We start from the raw sequence: 18,651 nt of genomic DNA, 5'->3' as shown, positions 1-18,651 counted from the left end.
TCACCCTAATCCAATATTAATATATTCAGAAATCATTGGTGAATTCTTCTTTAATATTCCACTACCTTAGCCTTGGACTTCATCTTATAAGAAGAGTGGCCGATACTCTTTCAACCACTCGATCACATTCCATAACATCTTGGATGTCATTGGTAAAACACCAACATATATTTGCAAGTGGTAGTTGGCATCCCAGGTCAAAAGACCAATTACGCTACCATAATCCGAATGAATGATACTGAAAAAAGGTATAATAACATTCAGGGACTCATACGAATCAATTTAATGATCTCTTTCCCTAACTAGCCCACTTTTGTCCTTGGTGTCTCCAAACTAATGGCTATGAGATCAGTGAAAGTCATCATATGAGCGAGACTAAACAATGCTGTTTGTTTTGGATATTTTGAGTTTCCTTCTCATGTATCATTTGAATAAGAATATTTGGAATACATATTTAAATACTAGTGATCTGTGTATTAAGATCTTATCATAAATAACTTTGGCAGATCATGTACTGCAATACCTGATTATAAGCATCATTTATTTGCATTATTTGAATATATTTTACAAATGAATATCGAAGAAGATGTGGAATTTGAGATTAACTTTCCGGTCACATATCACTATATGCTCTTCTCATCACTATATACTTCCAACATCATCACTATAGGCTCTTCTCCCTCTCTCTATATTTCTCTTTGATGCTCTTTCTCAATCTCTCTCTCTCTCTCTCTCTCTCTTTTCACTACCATGATGATACCTTCTGCTCTTATCTCTCCTTAAATCTCTCTTTGTCTCTCTCTCTCTCTATCTCTCTATTTTTCACTTCCATACCAATACCTTCTGCTCCCATCAATCTCTCTACATCTTTCTTCATCTCTCTCTCTCTCATACCATTTTCTCTGTTTTTCACTCTCCCTCTCTACTGTCTGAATTTTCTTGGCGAGTAGCCCAGTAAAAGAAGCCCAGGAAGATACCCTCGACCCAAGTTGGCCCTCTCAGAAGATCGAAGGGTTCAACTTCTCTCCCCAAAAAACTTACAAAACGCAGGAAACGGCGCCGTGAAGCTAGTCTGCCAGAGTCCTCTTCTCCCCTTTCCGGCAACCAACCTCTGAACTATTCTCCAAGATGGGCAAGATCCCTCTCCGCGTGAAACCCTCCAAGCTCCTCCCCCAAGTCTCTCCCCTTCCTCTCCAACCCAATCCCAAGGCCAAAAACCCAACATCCCCTCTCTCCCTCTTCCAATCCCACCTCCTCTCCGACGCCCAGAAGGCCTTCGACTCCCTCCTCTCCCACCACCCCTCCTCGCTAGACTTCAACTCTCTTCTCCAGGCCTTCTGCAACGCCGGAGCGCACCCCGACGACGCCATCGCCTTCCTCCAACACATGTCCCGGCGCGCCCCCTTCTCCCCCAACCGACCCACCTTCCACATTCTCCTCGTTCAGGCCTGCCTTCACCCTCTTCGCGGCGGCTCTTCTCCTCTCTCCGCTGTCAGCTTCATGGCCGAGAACAACTTCCCCCCCACCGCGGCCACCGCCGACATCGCCGTCCGAGCTCTCTGCTCCGCCGGCCGCGAAGAAGACGCCTGCGAGCTTCTCCGCCTCCTCTCTGTTCAATTCTCCGCCCCGCCCGATTCCTTCACCTACAACTTCCTCGTCCGCCATCTCTGCAAAGCTCGAAGCTTAGCAGCGGCCCATGAATTCATCAACGGAATCGGCTTTGAAGCCGGGCTTAAACCCGATCTCGTCACCTTCACCATCCTCATCGACGCGGTCTGCGCGCAGAGGAATCTTCGGGAGGCGACAAGGCTGCTGAAGGCCATGGGAGAAGCCGGGTTTAAGCCGGATTGCTACCTCTACAACACTGTCATGAAGGGGTACTGCTCGATCGGCAATGGCAGCGAGGTGATGACGGTCTACAACAGGATGAAGGACGACGGCGTGGAGCCGGATTTGGTGAGTTATAACACTCTTGTTTATGGGTTGTCGAAGGCGGGGATGACGGAGCAGGCGAAGAAGGTAATGGCGGTGATGGCGGAGAAGGGGCTGCGCCCGGATACTGTAACTTACACCGCGATTATGAACGGGCTGTTCAGAAAGGGGCGAGCTTTGGAGGCGATTAGGCTTGTGGAGGAGATGGAGGATAATGGGTGCAGCCCGAATGAGTGTACTTTTAATACTATGTTGATGGGTCTTTGCAAGGCCAAGCTTTTGGACAAAGGGATGGAAGTTTATGGTCAGATGAGGGATGCCCGGGTTAAGCTGGAGTCTGGGGCTTATTCTGCTCTGGTGAGGGTCCTTTGCAGACAGGATAGAGTCGCTGAGGCCTATTCTGTGTTTGATTATGCTCTTGAGAGCAAGAGCTTGCCTGATGTTTCTGCGTATCTCTCATTGGAGAGCTCGCTGAAGTTTCTGAGGAAGATGAAGGAACAGGGCTAGCTGATTGGTAGGCGTGACCCAGGTGAGAAGATGGGTGAGGATGATTGGATAAATTATTATTTTTTGCTTGTTACAATTGCAAAAGTCCCCTGATCATGGCAAACATCAAGGAAGAAAATCCGCTTAGCGGTCGTTGTACAGTGATTTGATGCATTCATCCCATGCCAGATCTACGTGTATTTCAGCGTGCCAATGATTGATTAGTCCTGTTTGAAGTATCAGAGTAACTTTTGATCATTTGCTTCTGGGAATCCCTACTCGACTCTTGAATTTGTCCCTCTGCACTAACTATTATTTTCTACCTTTTGAATTAACAAGTATTTTAGCATTTGAAGTTTTGTCCGACCCAGCCTCGGAATTTCATCTTTAACTTGTTACCAATCATTTATTAGTAGATATTTTGTTCTTTTACATCTTTGATAGCATTCATCTGTTAGTATTAAATAATTTTCCTTTGCTGCATTACAGTGTTCTCTAGCTCAGTATTATCAAAGCTCACTATTTTTCTCGAACTGTAACTTAGTTCATGGGAATCAATCAACGTTTTAAAACAAGTTCCGGGAAAAATCTAGGTCGGTTATGTCTTGTCAGTCAACGGTTTTGGAGATTGAATATTATTTTCGTTTGCTCCTTTTATTACCTTAATCATATGGCATGATATTGATTTTTGGACCCATCCAAAAAATTGCGAGAAACATAATTTTTTTATGCACATGGGGGTATCAATTGAGGGTAGGAAAGGACACGGTTCTGTCTTGGTTCGGTTTGACCTAAAAAATAACATTTATTAGTGGATATCCTTTTGGGTTAAATCAATTTTATATATTAGTTATTTAAACAGGTTGATGAGTAAAAATTGTTAAGTCATCAGAGGAGTCCTTAGAAATAAATGTCATTTAATTTTGGAGATTATAAATAGGAAGGGCACCATTTCTTTAGATATCCACCATTCCACTATCTTCTATTATTCTATGAAAATACTTCATTCTCGTCAAAAAATGGCGAGGCTATCCTCTTGGATTTCAACAGTGCTGGATAACGGAATGAAAAAGATATACATGTCAGAGGAGTCAATTCATATGTCTAGAAGCCTTACATTTGAATCGATTAAAGAGACGCTTCCAATCAATAAATCCATAGTGAATTCTAATGTGAGACAGGTGATATGATAATTTGATGATTTAGTTTTAACCCATTTTGATTTTGCCATTTATGCTCCACGAAACACACTGGAGCATTAACTAGCATAGAAAACCCAAAATGTACATATATGTATTAATTGGTAGACTCTTTTTGGTCGATTCAATTGCAAGGTCCATCTTTGAATTCATTGGAGTAATGCTCATTTCTACTTGAGCATCTAAAGAGACAATATATGTCCCACTTCGTAATTGCTATGAGACGAGGTGTTGATGGAGGTTGGATTCAGTTACATCATTACTCCCATTGTACATTGATACATAAAAGTTACAAAATATTGAAGAGTAATAAGTTTTTTTGACGTAGAAGTCAATCAAGATTAGTTCAAAATGGCCACATATTTGTGTAAAGTGATGTTTATATGTTATTCAAAAATTTTCAAATAATATGATTAATAACAAGATGAATTCAATATTTAGAGGCTTAAATCCGTGTAAATGCATGTAATGGTATGTGCACATGTTCTGAACGATAATATGGTCAATTATAATGGACACGTTCAACCTGATCTTTGGTTCACAACATCTTAGGTCGTCGTTATCAGACAACTTATAACACCATCTTAGATAGTCATTATCATGAATGGGATTTAATATTGCATTCATAATATTTATCTATTTAGATTTGGATAATGACCAAGACCTGCAACATGTCAACCAAAGGGGAGCAGAGTAGAGGATGGGCCCTTTGTCGTACGGGCCTGTGTTGGGGTATGGCTCCCTTGAGAGCTATAAGAAAGGCGCAGTGTCATGATTGTTTAATGATTTCAAAACATATGACGAAATATAATTGAAATATACCTTAAAACAAGGATCAAATCATCTTTCAGTGGATCACATCCCCACTTTCTTGTGTTATCAAGCAAATTATGTTGACCTGTTCAATTAGATCTTCTAGATGAATGCACATGATCCTTGGCATGCTGAAACTCCTCTTCGTGAGCCCCATTATTCATTCTCCATCATCATTTTTTCACTTAGATCAGATTGTGAGGGGAGAGCACCCAAGGAGACAGGTAACTAGAAGTCTACCATGGTGAATGTCATTTAGTCATTTATCCTATCTTATGCATAACTTTTTTAGAAACCCCAAATTTAATTATATATTGTGACGTCAAAAAGACTATCAGTAGATGTATGAAAAACATTACCAAAAACAAAAGTCTAGTTAATAAATCTGGTTACCAAACATATAATAAATCTAACTTACTATCTATGTGAACATATATTTTAATTTATCAAAAGGTTGATTGAACCTAATGGATAGATTTACTTTTAAGGTCACGTGGTGAGAAGCCACACCTCATAATTTAGAAGATACCAAGGAGTATATTAACTCTCTCATGAAACCTTTGACATCAGGAATTTTGGTGTACCCATAATTTTTCACCTGCTTCACACTCCTAAGATGACTTATGTATGGTCAACTTTAATAACATGATCATTTATCCATCCAATACCGATGTGCTGATATTAGACTTCCATGACCAAGGACTTTCTTGCATCTCATTCCTTGAGTTATCTCCTCTTATATCAAGGGTGGAGGGTCCCATCATGGTAACTCAATCATCTTTGTGGACCCTTTATTGGTATCTAGGCTTAGAAAGTTTTCATTGTAGGTCATTGTAAAAACACAAACAAATAGGTCGTTGTAAAAACACAATCGTCCATCCACATAGTGCCTTTAGCATATTAGGTCTGTAGACCACTTACACCATTGTGATGTGGAATGTGGTCTTGTAATATAATTGAAAAATTCATGCAGATCAATTTAGTCAACTGCTACCCCTTAAAAGCACCCACCACCTATCCTCAAGTGTCTATAGACTAATGTATATGAGATCTGCCACACCATACTTATCATATAAGTGGGACTTGATGATGCTCTTCTATCCAGATATATTGGCGTCTTCATCGAGTGTGCTTTTAATAGAATTATATAGAACACAATCAATGACTAGTGGTCTCCATATTATGATATCATCATAAATAAATCAGTAGCATTATAAATTCATCGCAGTCATATAAATATCTCAGATGCATCAATACCAATATCTGGTATGAATAATTATTGATTAATATATCAAACGAGTAATTAGCTTGTCTGCCTAAGGGGCACCTTAAGTTGGCAAGTCATGCACACATGTAGGATTGATTTATCGTGTGACTCAAATTGATAACCACAAGCTTCATGCTAATCAGGTTAAAACCTTTTGCAGTATTTTATGTTTTTTTTCCTGGTTCAGATAGGAAATCAGAGGTAGCACCAGCCAATGACCAGGACAAGGTCCTCCAAGGAGCTTTAGATGCAATTTAATTGCAATGGTTGTAGTCCCTACTGAGATGTAATGAAAAGGAGCAAGACCACAAAAATTATTCCTTGGATGTCATCCTCCTGGTTAAGAGAGTGCTTGGAATGTGAACAGTGCAGTCAGAGACATCTGTCCTCCCCTCCTAGACCATTAAAACATTTTAAACATTTTCTATTTGTCTCTATCCCGGGCTATATGTTAAAACCTGTTTCTTGAGTAGATTTCATTATTTTCTCAATTCACGTATCTGTCACCCTCTCCTCCCCACTCCACTCATGGCCTTTGCCATCAGTCATCATTGACACTACTGATGTACTGGCCTATGTATCTAACAAGAATTAACTAGGATTTCACATTTGATAATTCATTTGAAAGCCCCAAAGTTATTTTATAACTTTTGAATGAATTTGGATAAGTATACAAGTTATTTCCTTATTAGTTTAGAATTATTTTTAATTAATTTTTAGTAGTTTGATTTTAATAAATTAGGTTTAATTATTTAAAATATATAAAATCCAAAAACTAGAAATCAAAATAAAAAGTCACTTATTCAGTACTTTCTCCTAGTGGATTAACCCCTTGTTAAGAATATTTTTGTATAAATCAGAAGCCTTAAGTGACATAAATCACTGTAAATTATGCTTCATCATAGATTTTCTAGTTCACTTATCAAATTTCTTGAAAACCCTCGTTTGGATTTTGTGACTGGGGTCAAGTTTAAATTTTTGAGAGTACTTTATCCAGTATATAAAAAATATGCTATGCATGATACATATAGTTTCATTTAGGATAAGATACATGCATGTTTTCAATTATTTGGCACTGGTAGTAGGTTAAATAGACATAAAAATGTAAGGATGGGAAGATGATGGAGACAATTCCTCCCTAAATATCACACTAAAAACATGTTAAGTGTTATCTGATGTTTAGTAGTAAAGGTTATCTGATCTGAAGTCATTGGGTTTTGCTCCTCTTGTGAATCTCCATACTCAAGTATGGCATACATAATTCATTACACTACATTCATGATTCCCAAAAAATTGTGCACTTGTGCATAGATTTTTGTGTGTGGGACTCCAGCTATATAGGGACATTAAATTAAACGTTATTTATTAGCCTCATAAGGTGCATATTTAACTGTGAAGGTTTTCTTTAGAAAGTTTCCTGGACAGATTATATTTTATTAAAAATATATTTAAATGATATTTTAGGCAGATTAATCTTAAACTTTCCTTGGTGCCAGGTTTAATAGAGGTCTAAAAACAACTTTATTTCATCATCACATTAGCTATGATAATGAGATTGTTCATTTGTTTTGGCTAGAACAGAGTATATTTAAAATGTTTTCACACATAATTGAAGAATGTTAAATCGGTATCCTGTTTATAGCTGCACATGGCCTTTGGGTTTTAATATCTATAATTTGAAATTTTCATCCTTTGTAATATTAAAAAGTCCTTTGAAGCTTCAAAATGTATATTCCATTAAATTTTCTCATATGCGGGAATCCACTCATCTGGAAATCTCGTGATCATTAGAACCAGGAAAGCTCTAATGATACATTATTCCAAAACCATTGTTAACTGTAATGATAAAGTATCATAGAATTTATGCTTAATATACCATAAACCAGTCTTCAGATCAGATGCATCTGATCCATGATTCGGCTGAGCACTCTGAGTTTTCCATCTGCTGCAAGTTTCATTTTTACAATTTATGTTTGTGCTGATTATCCCCTGTATTGCCTACATAACCGAATCATGACTCTATAGGTGCTACAACCCCTTGGCACCACCATGTCTATGATAATATTCCACAGTCTTGTCATCTAATTGTTAGAAGATGGCATTCCCATTGCCCTACACTCACAACTGGATCAACGGACCCAATTCTCCATAAATTTCCACTTAAAAACTATTCTCTCTACATGGGGATCTTGATCCCATTGGAATATAATATAAACTAAGTTAGGATACAGGGTGCTCATTCTGCTCTACATATTACCAATATAGTCACTACTTTTTTGTCAAACCATCTCGTCCTGCCCCATTTTTCCTATCAATATACCTAAGGTTCTATCAGACGATACTCTCATCTTCGTGCAATTGGATGAGTCTGTGTGATACACAATGAATCTTTCATGCATCCTTGTTATCCATGGACAAAGGGAATTATTACTTTTCTTCATCTCTTACCCATTTCTTTTGTTTGGCTTACTTTTCTCCCTCTGAAAATTAATACTCATACGTCTCATCATCCAAAATAAAACACAAGGGGAACTAGCCCTTTACATGTTCCACATCTGAACAGACATCAGCGGTTCAACAAAATATGTAGCATTTACTCCATGTTTTAACTGATACAACATAACTTGTATGCGGTGCCCAAAGGATAGCTTAAAAACAATCACTGCTTAGTGAGACAAGGTTAAGGCATGATGATCAGAAGATCACAAAAGGTATTCTAGAAGAAAAAGAAGTTCGCGATATGTACTGAACATAATGTTCTTTTGTTTGGTCTATTTATGCAGTAAAGAAAACTAGTCACTCCTACACTTTAGCTATATGTGTCCCCTTATTTCTGTCTCTCGATGAGTAGCTCACTGTTTCATAATCTTCGCTATGCCTCTATTTCACCTCCTAAAAATTATTAGAATTTACATTCACTATCACTAGAAGTTATGACAATAAAACATTATTTAGATATATATATATATACATACATAAATATATATATATATATATATGTATGTATGTATGTATATATATATATGAAGTCAATAGATCCAGCTTCCAATATCATTCCTCTCATTCCCATGCTGAAAGAAACTATACATCAGATTTTTGTTTCTCGGTGGACGGACCCCTTACTTACACTATATAGATTATAAAGTATTCAAGTGGAAATTTTAATCAATTTGTTGGTTAAATCTGAGCAAAAACAACAGCATTACATTCAGCAAATTTGTATTTAACAACTGGCGTTGTTGTCGGGAAGGCAACACGGATCAGATTTGAGTTTTTTTATGATGGAAATGTCAACTCAATCTGCTCAACTGAAATGTAAAGTGCAGAAATGTTGATGATTGCTGGAGGGAGAAGGCGTATGAGGTGATCCCTAAGGTTTTCTCTTTAGATATCTTCTGTATTTTCCTTTTCGGTAAGTGTTTTATGCAGGGTAGGTGCGTACTATGATTAGAATGGAGTTGGGCAGAGCATTTGTAAAACCTGATAAGGCATTCGTTGAAGGGAGTAAGGAAATGGTAAACATTCCAAATGATGTTAACAGAATGACTAGATTGAGAGAATTTTATGAGCCAGTTGAGAGTAATATCTATCCTAGAGTGCATGGGACTATTTATGTAAATGTGAATCCTAAAATAGATCACCGTCTTGACCAAAATTTTCCTTCATTTATGGGAAACTGAATGATGATACTTAAGAGTACCTATATAAATTTATGGAGAAATGTGACTCGTATAATATATCAGGGGGTAACTTCTGATGCACTGAAAATGATAAAGTTTCCGCATACACTAAAAGATAAGGCAAAAGACTGGTTTAGAACCGTGGGTAAAAGTAAGATGGAGAAATGCTTTTTTGCAATAATTCTATTCTGTAGTAAGGACTAATGCTTATAGAAACCCAATTAGAGATTTTACCCAAGGAATTGAGTCCTTTTGTGAAGCATAGGAAAGTTGATGCCGGACGTCGTCGGGGATGTCATCCGGTCGACACCGAATATGATGGTTTGGTGCCAATAAGTGATGATGGTATCGAATGTCGATGGTGTCGTCATCCGACACATGAACCCTAACGGGTCGATGTAACTACGATGCAATGAATGCCCTACGTGTCGCACGTGCAGGCTCCAACTCGAGGGAGGCGCCGAGCTCCAAGCTTGGACGGGGTCGCCGAGTGATCGATTCGTAGGCCTTGCACGTAACGGACGTACTCGTCCACACTGCAAGACACTCAATTTTATCGTAGTTCTCTCAATGCCTCTCTCACCTACCTAGCCCGAGCACGGTGGAGTCAAATTGAAAATCTATTGCATGTAGTAATTAGTCGAGCGACGGGAGACGACGGCGTACCTCGTCGGTGGGCTCGATTGCAGGAGTTGTCGATGACCGGTGGTGACCAAAACGGGGGTGGGAGGCGCCGGAGAGCGGCAGCGGCTCGACGAGCAAAGGGCGGAGCTACTAATAAAGGGCGAAGGAGAGAGGGCAGCTGGGCTAACGGCAGGTCAGTCATCCCACGGGTCCGCGACCAAGTTCAATTAGGTCCAATCAAATGATCGCTACGACACGCCATCGGCCACTTGGAAGGGGTCGTCAACCCCCGACCTGAAGCGACGCGGCGGCGAGAACAAGGGAAGACCCGAGTCCCGTCGGAAGTGGGTGCTGGTGGCAGCACCAATTTCTTTGACCGTTCTCTGATCGGTTTAGGCCTCAATTCTCGTCGAATGAACGTGGGCGGCCGCACCAATTTCTTGTCCGTTCTCTGATCGGTCGAAGCCCGAGAGGAATCCGGTGGAGCAGGTCAAGTTCCCGAGCGGCCGTCCGAGAGGGGAGGGGAAAGAAAGACCCAATTCCAGTCGGAGGCGAGCGTTGGCGGCCGCACCAATTTCCTCATCGCTTCCTCTGTTCGGTCGGGGTCCTGAGCATCCCCGGGAAATAGGTCTCCCCTTTCCTTTTCTTCCACGATCGAGACACTGGGCTCTTGATTCTTCAACACCACATGGTAGGGTCGCGATTGAACAGGACGGTGCCGGAAGGAGACAAGAATCTACGATCGAACGCCGTGGACGGCGTGGATTCTGCTCGATACCTTCCTTCCACGGAGGACAACTCTTCTGGGGAATTGAGAAGAAGAAAGGGTATAGGGAAGTTCTTGAAGATCTCCCCGTGCTCCCTTCCAGCTACTTCTTCCCTGGATGCTTCACCGTTCCCCTCTCCTCCCCCTCTGTTTTCTTCCCTGATCGAGGGAGGGAGACCAAGATACAATTCAACAACGATAATCCTTCTTGCTTCCTGGTCTAAGGAATTAGGGCGTCCACCCCTTCCCTTATAATGGGGGAAAGGATGGGCCCCTAATGGGCCATAAAGGAAGTCCATTAGGGGAGCCCTTATAAATGGGCTCCCCCCATTACAAACAAAGAAGAAAGCATAAGAGAACAAAGGGGGAAATTAAGGAAATGGGAAAAGAAAGGGAGAGAGACAAGGGGAAAGGGTCAAAGGAAGGCCCCTCCCCATTGACGGCAAAATGGTGGGCGCGTGAAACATGTCGCGAACGCGACAAAACACGACGATGTGAAAGGGAAAACACAAAAACACGAGAGAGAGAGACGAAAAACAGAAATGATAGCTCGAGCTACTTCACCCTGTCTTCAACGTCGAGGGCATGCAGCGCGGGTGACGTCGTTGATGATCCTTGATGGCATACACCATCAGAAAGGTTAAAAGATCTTACAAGAAAATGCCCCCATCATGGTCTTCCTGATTGGTAGATAGTGCAAATTTTTTTTTTTATGATGGATTGAATGATCATGAGAGAGCTAGAGTGGATAGCGCTAGTGAAATTACTTTTATAAACAAAACAATTGATGAGGCCACTAGTATTATTGAGAGTTTGGCAGATAGTTGTGCATATCACCAAGGTTTGAATCACAGTGGGAGAATTTCAGCATCAAAATGTGGAGGGTTGATTGATTTTAGTGCAGTAGAGTCTGGCATGTGGAAATATAATGTGGAAAGGGATATGGGCAAGGTGGGCAATGCTGCGAAGGAGCTTACTCTGAATATGAAGAAGATGATGAAATCTTCTTTCACTTTTATCTCACCCTCTACTGTTCCACAACATCCTTCTCCTCTTTGTTCAATTTATGAGAGTTTTGACCATACTAAGGACATTTGTCCTACTCTGGAATAGGTAAATGCATATGAAGAGAATAATCTAACACAAGGAGCTTACAAGCATAGAGGAAATTATGGAAAACAATGATGGAGAGAAGAAGGAAAGAAAAATCTCCAGCCACATCCATATTATCAGGAGAACAATCAAAATCTTCAGAATTTTGCTTCACAACCTTACCCCAATTTGTTTCAAATTCTCAAGATGTACTTCCTAACCCTATGATTGATATTCTGGAACAGATGATGCTGAAGCAAGAAGAATTTATGGAGAATCAGAAATGAATGGGGAGTAGAACGGAAAAGTTAGAGAGGCAGAACTTTGGAAAAGGAGGGCAAAATTCACAAGGTAACTCCAGAGGTGACAAGAATAAAGCTAAAATGGATGACTTTACCACCACTAGCCAAAACCCAAGTTGACTTCCAACCCAACCTAGCATTAATCCTAGAAATATTTCCTTTATCGACATGCTTTTGATGGTTCAGGTCATGTTTTATCAAATGAAAATTGTAAATTTCATCAATCTTGTTATTTCTAAGTGGAATTTCAAAATTCAGGAATGGGAAGGAATTATCTGATTCCTATGATAAAAAACCATGTGAGGAAATGAATGCTGGGAGCAAAGATATACATGTTGAGGAACCTCTAGAGAATCTGACAGCATCAGAACCTAACGGAAAAATATTATGTACCACCTATTCCATTTTCCCAAACTTTAAAACCTTGCAAAGTCCCTCCTAGAAATAGCCACAATCACGATTCCTGTGGTAGATGCCATCCAGAATATTCCTTTGTACTCAAAGTTCTCGAAAAAGCTTTGCACTCCATCTAAGAAGCAAAAGAGAATTCAATTATCAGAAAGCATCAGTTCCATCCTTTTGAATCATATTCCTAGAAAAAAAGGGACCTAGGAGCTCCATTTATGAAATGGGAGATTGGGGGCATGACTACTTGATAAGGGAGCAAGTGTGAATATTATGCCAAAAGTCATTTTTGACAAGTGTAAATTTGGGAATTAGAGCCAACTCTAATAGAGTTGTAGCTGGTAGACTTATCCATTAGACAGCCATATGAGAAGTTTTAGGATGTGGTTGTCTGAGTAGAGAATTGCTGTTCTCTGTTGATTTCATTTTAGGTGATACGAAAGTTATAGATAATTTGAGCCATGTGCCTATAACTCTTGTTGGTCTTTCTTAGCTACAATGCAGGCTACCATTAATTGGGGCAAGGGGACAATTGAACTAAGAGTCGCCAAGGAGAAGGTAGAAGTTCAAATTTCTAAGAGCTTAAAATTTCTAGACAATTCTGGTGAAGATATATTTGTGTGATTTGGCTGATGAAAAAGAATTTGATTTGCAGGCATCTCATTTGAATTCAAAAACTTTTTATGAATAGGAGAGAAAAATACATGATACACATGTGGGTTTTCCACTTCCTATGTCTACCTCTGAAGTAGAACTCAAACCTCTACCATGTTCTCTCAAATATTCATTAGTAGGATGTCATAAAACATATCTATTTTTTATCTCATCTCGTCTATTTGCTGACCAAGGATTAATACTGTTAGAACTTCTATCAGTGCATAAACTGGCTTTATGATGGTCAATCAAAGATATCCAATGCATCGGTAGAGATGTCTGTAAGCATAGAATTTTCCTGGATGAAAATATTAAACCATCTAAAGAATCCTAAGGCGTTTAAATCCCCATATGCTAGAAGTAGTTGAAAGTGAAATTATCAAATGGTTGAAGACTGGTTTTATGTATGTAATTTGTGATAGCCAGTGGGTGAGCCCAGTTCATGTCGTGCCAAAAAAATATGGGATAACTGTAGAGAGAATGGAGCAGGGTGGCCAACTTCCAACCAGGCTTACAACATGATGGAGAGTTTGTATAGACTATAAAAAGTTAAATTTAGCCTTCAAATTAGACCAATATTCTCTTCCCTTTACAGACCAGATTTTAGAGAAGGTTTTAGGGAAAGAAATTATTTTTTCTTGATGGTTATTAAGGATGTAATCAAGTTCTTATTCATGAAGAGGATGAATAAAAAACTACATTCACTTGCCCGATAGTTACTTTTGCTTTCAGGAGAATGCCTTTTGGTTTGTGTAATACACCAGCTAACTTTCAGAGATGCATGAGTGTTGTGTTCTCTGAATTAGTGGGAGATTTTCTAGAGATTTTTATTGACAATTTTTCTACATTTGGGTATTCTTTTGGGCCAAAGTGGAAGTGATCATGGCCCTTCATCCTCCCAAAAACCTCAATCATCTTAGACGTTTCCTCAGCCATGCAGAGTTATAGAAGAGTGTTATAAAAGACTTTGCCAAGATGTCCAAACCCTTAACTTCTCTGCTTTCAAAATATGTCAATTTTATTTTTGATTCTAATGCCCCTACTGCCTTCTTACATATCAAAGAAGCCCTCATTCAGGCATCAATTCTCCAGGTCCCTGATTAGGATTTACCATTTGAAATTATGTGTGATGCTTCTGATTTTGTAATAGGGACAGTTCTGGGACAAAGAGTTGAGAGGAAGCCAATGGCCATTTACTATGCTAGCAAGACCCTGGGAGAGGCACATGTCAGCTATTCCATAACTGCAAAGGAATTATTAGCAGTTATTGTTTCCTTAGAAATTTTTGTTATTATCAATTGCGTAGTAAAATAGTAGTTTTTCCTGACCACTCAGCTTTCAAATTTCTACTCAGTAAAAAGGAAAATAAACCTAGACCAATGAGATGGATTCTACTGATGCAAGAGTTTGATGAAGAGATTAAAGATAGGCGTAGATGCAAGAATTTAGTGGCAGATCACCTTTTTAATTAAATTTTGATTCACCGTCTCCTATTTTTGTTCATGTTCTAAATGAGCATATTTTGGAAGTGCAAGCGACCAAGATATTCTAATATGCGCATATAATTAAATATTTGGTTTCAGGTCAACTACCAAATTATTGGGACTTAAATGCCAGGAAGAGGTTCTAAAAAGAGATAAAAGTATTATTTGTGGGAAGATCCTGAAATATTTCAGCAAGGGGTTGACCATATCCTTCAGAGATGTGTACCCTATGAAGAACAATGGAGGATTCTAGAATCTTGTCATTCTTCTCCATATGGGGGACACTATTATCCCGAAATAATAGCTGCCAAAATTTTGGAAGCTGGGTTTAGTGGCCTACACTGCAAAGAGACTGCTTTTAGTTATGCAAAGTATCTTTAAAATGCCAGGCAACAGTGAATATGCGCAAGCAAGATCACATTCCCTTGCAGCCAATCACTGAAATCGAGGTGTTTGATCTATGGGGAATTGACTTCATGGGGAATTTCCAAAATTTGAAGGGTATGAATATGTCCGAATGGGAAATGATTATGTTTCCTGATGGGTGGAAGCCAATCCCACCAGAACAAATAATCACAAGGTGGTACTTGAATTTATTATACAGCATATTATAAGTCAATTTGGGTGTCCAAGAGCAATCATCAGTGATGGTGGTAGTTACTTCATTGATTTCCAACTTCAAACATTGTTGAAATATAATGGAGACTATCATAACATGACTACAACATTCCATCCTCAAGCTAACAGACAGATAGAGGTTAGTAATTGAGAGATAAAGAAAGTCTAGATGGGAAAGATCAGGCAAGTAGACTCTATGATGCTCTATGGGCCTATATAACTGCCTATAAAGTACCCTTAGGCATGTCTCCATACATAGTAGTCTATAGAAAATCTTGCCACCTTCTAGTTGAAATTGAACATAAGGCATATTGGGATATTAAGAAACTTAATCTCTCTCTTGATGATGTAGAAAAAAATTGTGTTTTGTAGTTACATGAACTACAAGAGTTGAGGAATGAAGCCTATGAGAATTTACTCATCTACAAGATCCAAAATGAAGCACTCTCATGACAAGGTATTGAAGAGGAGAAACCAAAACGATAACCAAGGAATGTGGCTTGAGAATTTGTGTTTGAAGTTATTTCTAGGAAAATTTAAATCACACTAGGATGGACTGTACATTATTAATCAAGTATTTAATTCTCATGCAGTACTTATCACAGATCTGAAGATAGATTACTCTTTTAAAGTCGATTGTCAAAGGTTAAAGCCCTACCTTGAAGCAGATCAATTCCAAGAATCGTTGGTCATTGTTCTTGAAGATCTACCAGGTCCATCCTCAATTATTGATTCTTCCACTATCTTTTCAATCTTTTAATTTTGAACTTCTAATAGTTTATTGTTGTTGTTATTAATAATATTTCCTTTTGAGTTCTTCTAATTAAGCAAGGTGACAATCAAGGTGCACCCTATTAGTCCGGAGGCAGCCAACTCCGATGGGATGATCATAATCTACTCAAGCTCGGTTTGCATTTTCTCTGCCCTTCTGTTTTCATGGGGCAGTGTACATAGTTTTAGGGGGCGGAAAGTGCTTTAGATGTGAACTGAAAATACATCATGTCATCATGCAAGAATTGGCTGCTATCAATTGAATGCACATGTTCCATACACTCCACCTCACTTTGAGAAGTTTGTCCGAACCTTGATCCTTAAGACATGAGTGCAGAAGTTAGGCTCTCGTGGCGAATTAAAAGCATCTCTAGATGGTGTGATTTTTTTTGTATTAAGTGGCAGAAACATGATGCCGGGTACGGCTGACATCAAGGTCTACCTACAGACCAATCTAGTAGTGCTCTAGACACCACCTAGGGGGTTTTTATTTATAAAGTGGATTGTTCATAAGCGTTGATAGGCGTGGAGCAAGAGTAAAAGGTCCCACTTACACACAGACCCTGCTCACCCATGCCCAAGGATTAGTAAAAGAAAAAATAAATGATTAAAACCTAGGAAGTGCCTAGAGAAGTTCGCTCGTGCTGGTAGCGTGCTGGACCCCAGCGGTAGTGGTGGTGCATGGAGTGTGCGTAGCTCTTCCCGCCTTCATTAGGTGCCAGCATGGTACAGAAATCAAGCGAGAGGGCGAGCCCTCCTGCCTCAAGTACTCCATGTAGTACACTAGTCATGGGGCCCATCCTTCGGTAGGGAGCGACACATACAAAGAGCCAATAGACTGAGGCACTTTGTGCGGTGGCATCCCTAAGCTTCCGGATGGAGGTCCTACCAAGAGAGATAAAGAGAGGAAGGGGCATGATTGCATACATCATGGTTGGGAAGGGCATCCGTTGACTAGTTGCCCTTGCGCAGTTGGTGGCCGATCCTAGTCAAGCGGGGGTGAAACCACATGATGTCCTACCACACGCTCTGTAGACGCCACTGGGATCATGTACCTTCACGAAGCATATCGACTAACACCTGTGAGTCCAATTCTATGACAATATTGTGAGGAACACCTACCGCCATAGCCTCTGCTATTGTGTTAGTTTGTGTGCCGTAAAAAGATGAGAAAACGAAAATAATACTCTGTATATGATCTCGGAGAATATCGCCTCCTCTGGCTGGTCCTGAGTTACCTTTGGCCACACCATCCACATTCAGCTTGAGAATGCCTATTGGCGGCAGGTGTCAATAGAAAATTTGTAGCCGAGTGGTCATGGGGGTCAGAGTCATCGGAATGCCCAAGTGCGAAGAAGATCATATATAAGGCCAAAACTGTGTGAAAAGAGCGGTAGGAGAGGATGGGTGTGTTGTATCCATCACTTTACTTGTTGCATGATATCCAACGCTTGCATGCGGTCCCTACAAAATGAGAAGAATTTTGCCCTTTTCATACCTCCCACAATAAGTAAGCTATGGTGATGTGTAGGTAGGGGCTCCACTGAGAGCATGTGGGTGAGATAAACATCTTGGCAAAACACTCTTAAGGGTGAAAGGGAAGCGTAGTTGGTGAGAAGTGGGTGTCAATTATGTGTAAATTGGTGCCAACAGTCTAGAGCAATCTCACTATGGTAGAGAAGGTGTTCCATAGTCTCAACATGGGAAGAAGTGGGGTAGCAATGGCAACGCGAGCTGAGTGACCGATTCAGGTTACTCGATCATCTGTCGGGAGGCTACTGTGTATGAGACTCCAAAGGAAGAAGGAGACACGAGTGCTAATCTTTGGATGTATCGTGAAAATGGTCCCAAGAGGATCAACAAGAGAAGGGCTTGTCGAGTGTCGAAGTCCAAATGAGGCGATCACTAGAGGTTCCTATAGTAGTACGCAGAGCATGAGGTAGCGTATCGAGTGGGAGGCCATGATGTTCCCATAAGTGGCGTGCGTTGACCGTGAGGAGTTGTGGCATAGTCAACCACGATCTATGTGGTACAAAGTGGACATGGAGGGCTAGGGGCGCATCGGCTAGCCATGTATCATACCACGCGCTAATCGTGCCTTTGTCTACATGCCAACATGTGACAATGGATATCGCTAGCCTATGTCTCTACCAAGTCCATCACCTTTTATGTCCCCAAATATCCGACTCTCTATGAGCCCACTTGCTGTACTTGGCCAAGATTAAACTCCCTAACGGGGAGTTTGTGGTACGCATACGCCACATGAGCTTCTTATGAAGCATGTCTTGGATGTCGTGATGACATCTGATCCCTAGACCTCCCTTGTCCGTTGGCCAACAAAACTTCTGCCAAGAAACCCAGTGGTGCCTACGCTCTCCCTCAAGGTGACCCACCAATAGGAAATGTACACATAGTCACTCCACGGACCATAAGCGATAATGAATGCGCCACTAGGGTATGCAATGGGATGATCATGAGGACGTGTCGAATAAGTTGGATGCGCCCACCAGGGGAGAGGAAACAAAGTTTCCACCCATCCAAGGGCGACTATGCGCGCA

The 18,651-nt window shown here is 40.3% G+C and overlaps 1 protein-coding gene and 1 long non-coding RNA gene across 2 annotated transcripts; one reads left to right on the top strand and one right to left on the bottom strand.

Moving 5' to 3' along the window:
* The first annotated feature begins 1,047 nt into the window (after nt 1–1,047).
* LOC144716793 (Tetratricopeptide repeat (TPR)-like superfamily protein) lies at nt 1,048–2,660 on the top strand. The gene has a single exon (XM_078592034.1). It carries the CDS (start codon nt 1,129–1,131, stop codon nt 2,437–2,439), a length of 1,311 nt encoding a protein of 436 aa, XP_078448160.1. The 5' UTR covers nt 1,048–1,128; the 3' UTR covers nt 2,440–2,660.
* A 6,764-nt stretch (nt 2,661–9,424) lies between these two features.
* LOC144716792 (uncharacterized) lies at nt 9,425–10,983 on the bottom strand. The gene is made up of 2 exons (XR_013584997.1): nt 10,044–10,983; nt 9,425–9,964 (listed from the first exon to the last, which is right to left on the bottom strand). It is a non-coding gene; the product is annotated as an uncharacterized LOC144716792 (long non-coding RNA).
* Between the last annotated feature and the right edge of the window lie 7,668 nt (nt 10,984–18,651).

This window comes from Wolffia australiana, chromosome 2, assembly GCF_029677425.1.
Source record: "Wolffia australiana isolate 7733 chromosome 2, ASM2967742v1".
Taxonomy (NCBI): Eukaryota; Viridiplantae; Streptophyta; class Magnoliopsida; order Alismatales; family Araceae; genus Wolffia; species Wolffia australiana.
The sequence above is the reverse complement of the archived record's forward strand: the minus strand, read 5'-3'. Positions and strand labels throughout refer to the sequence as shown.

Bases quoted from the DNA above. Each gene is read 5' to 3' on its own strand.
- LOC144716793 (XM_078592034.1), top strand. From the start codon at position 1,129: ATGGGCAAGATCCCTCTCCGCGTGAAACCCTCCAAGCTCCTCCCCCAA.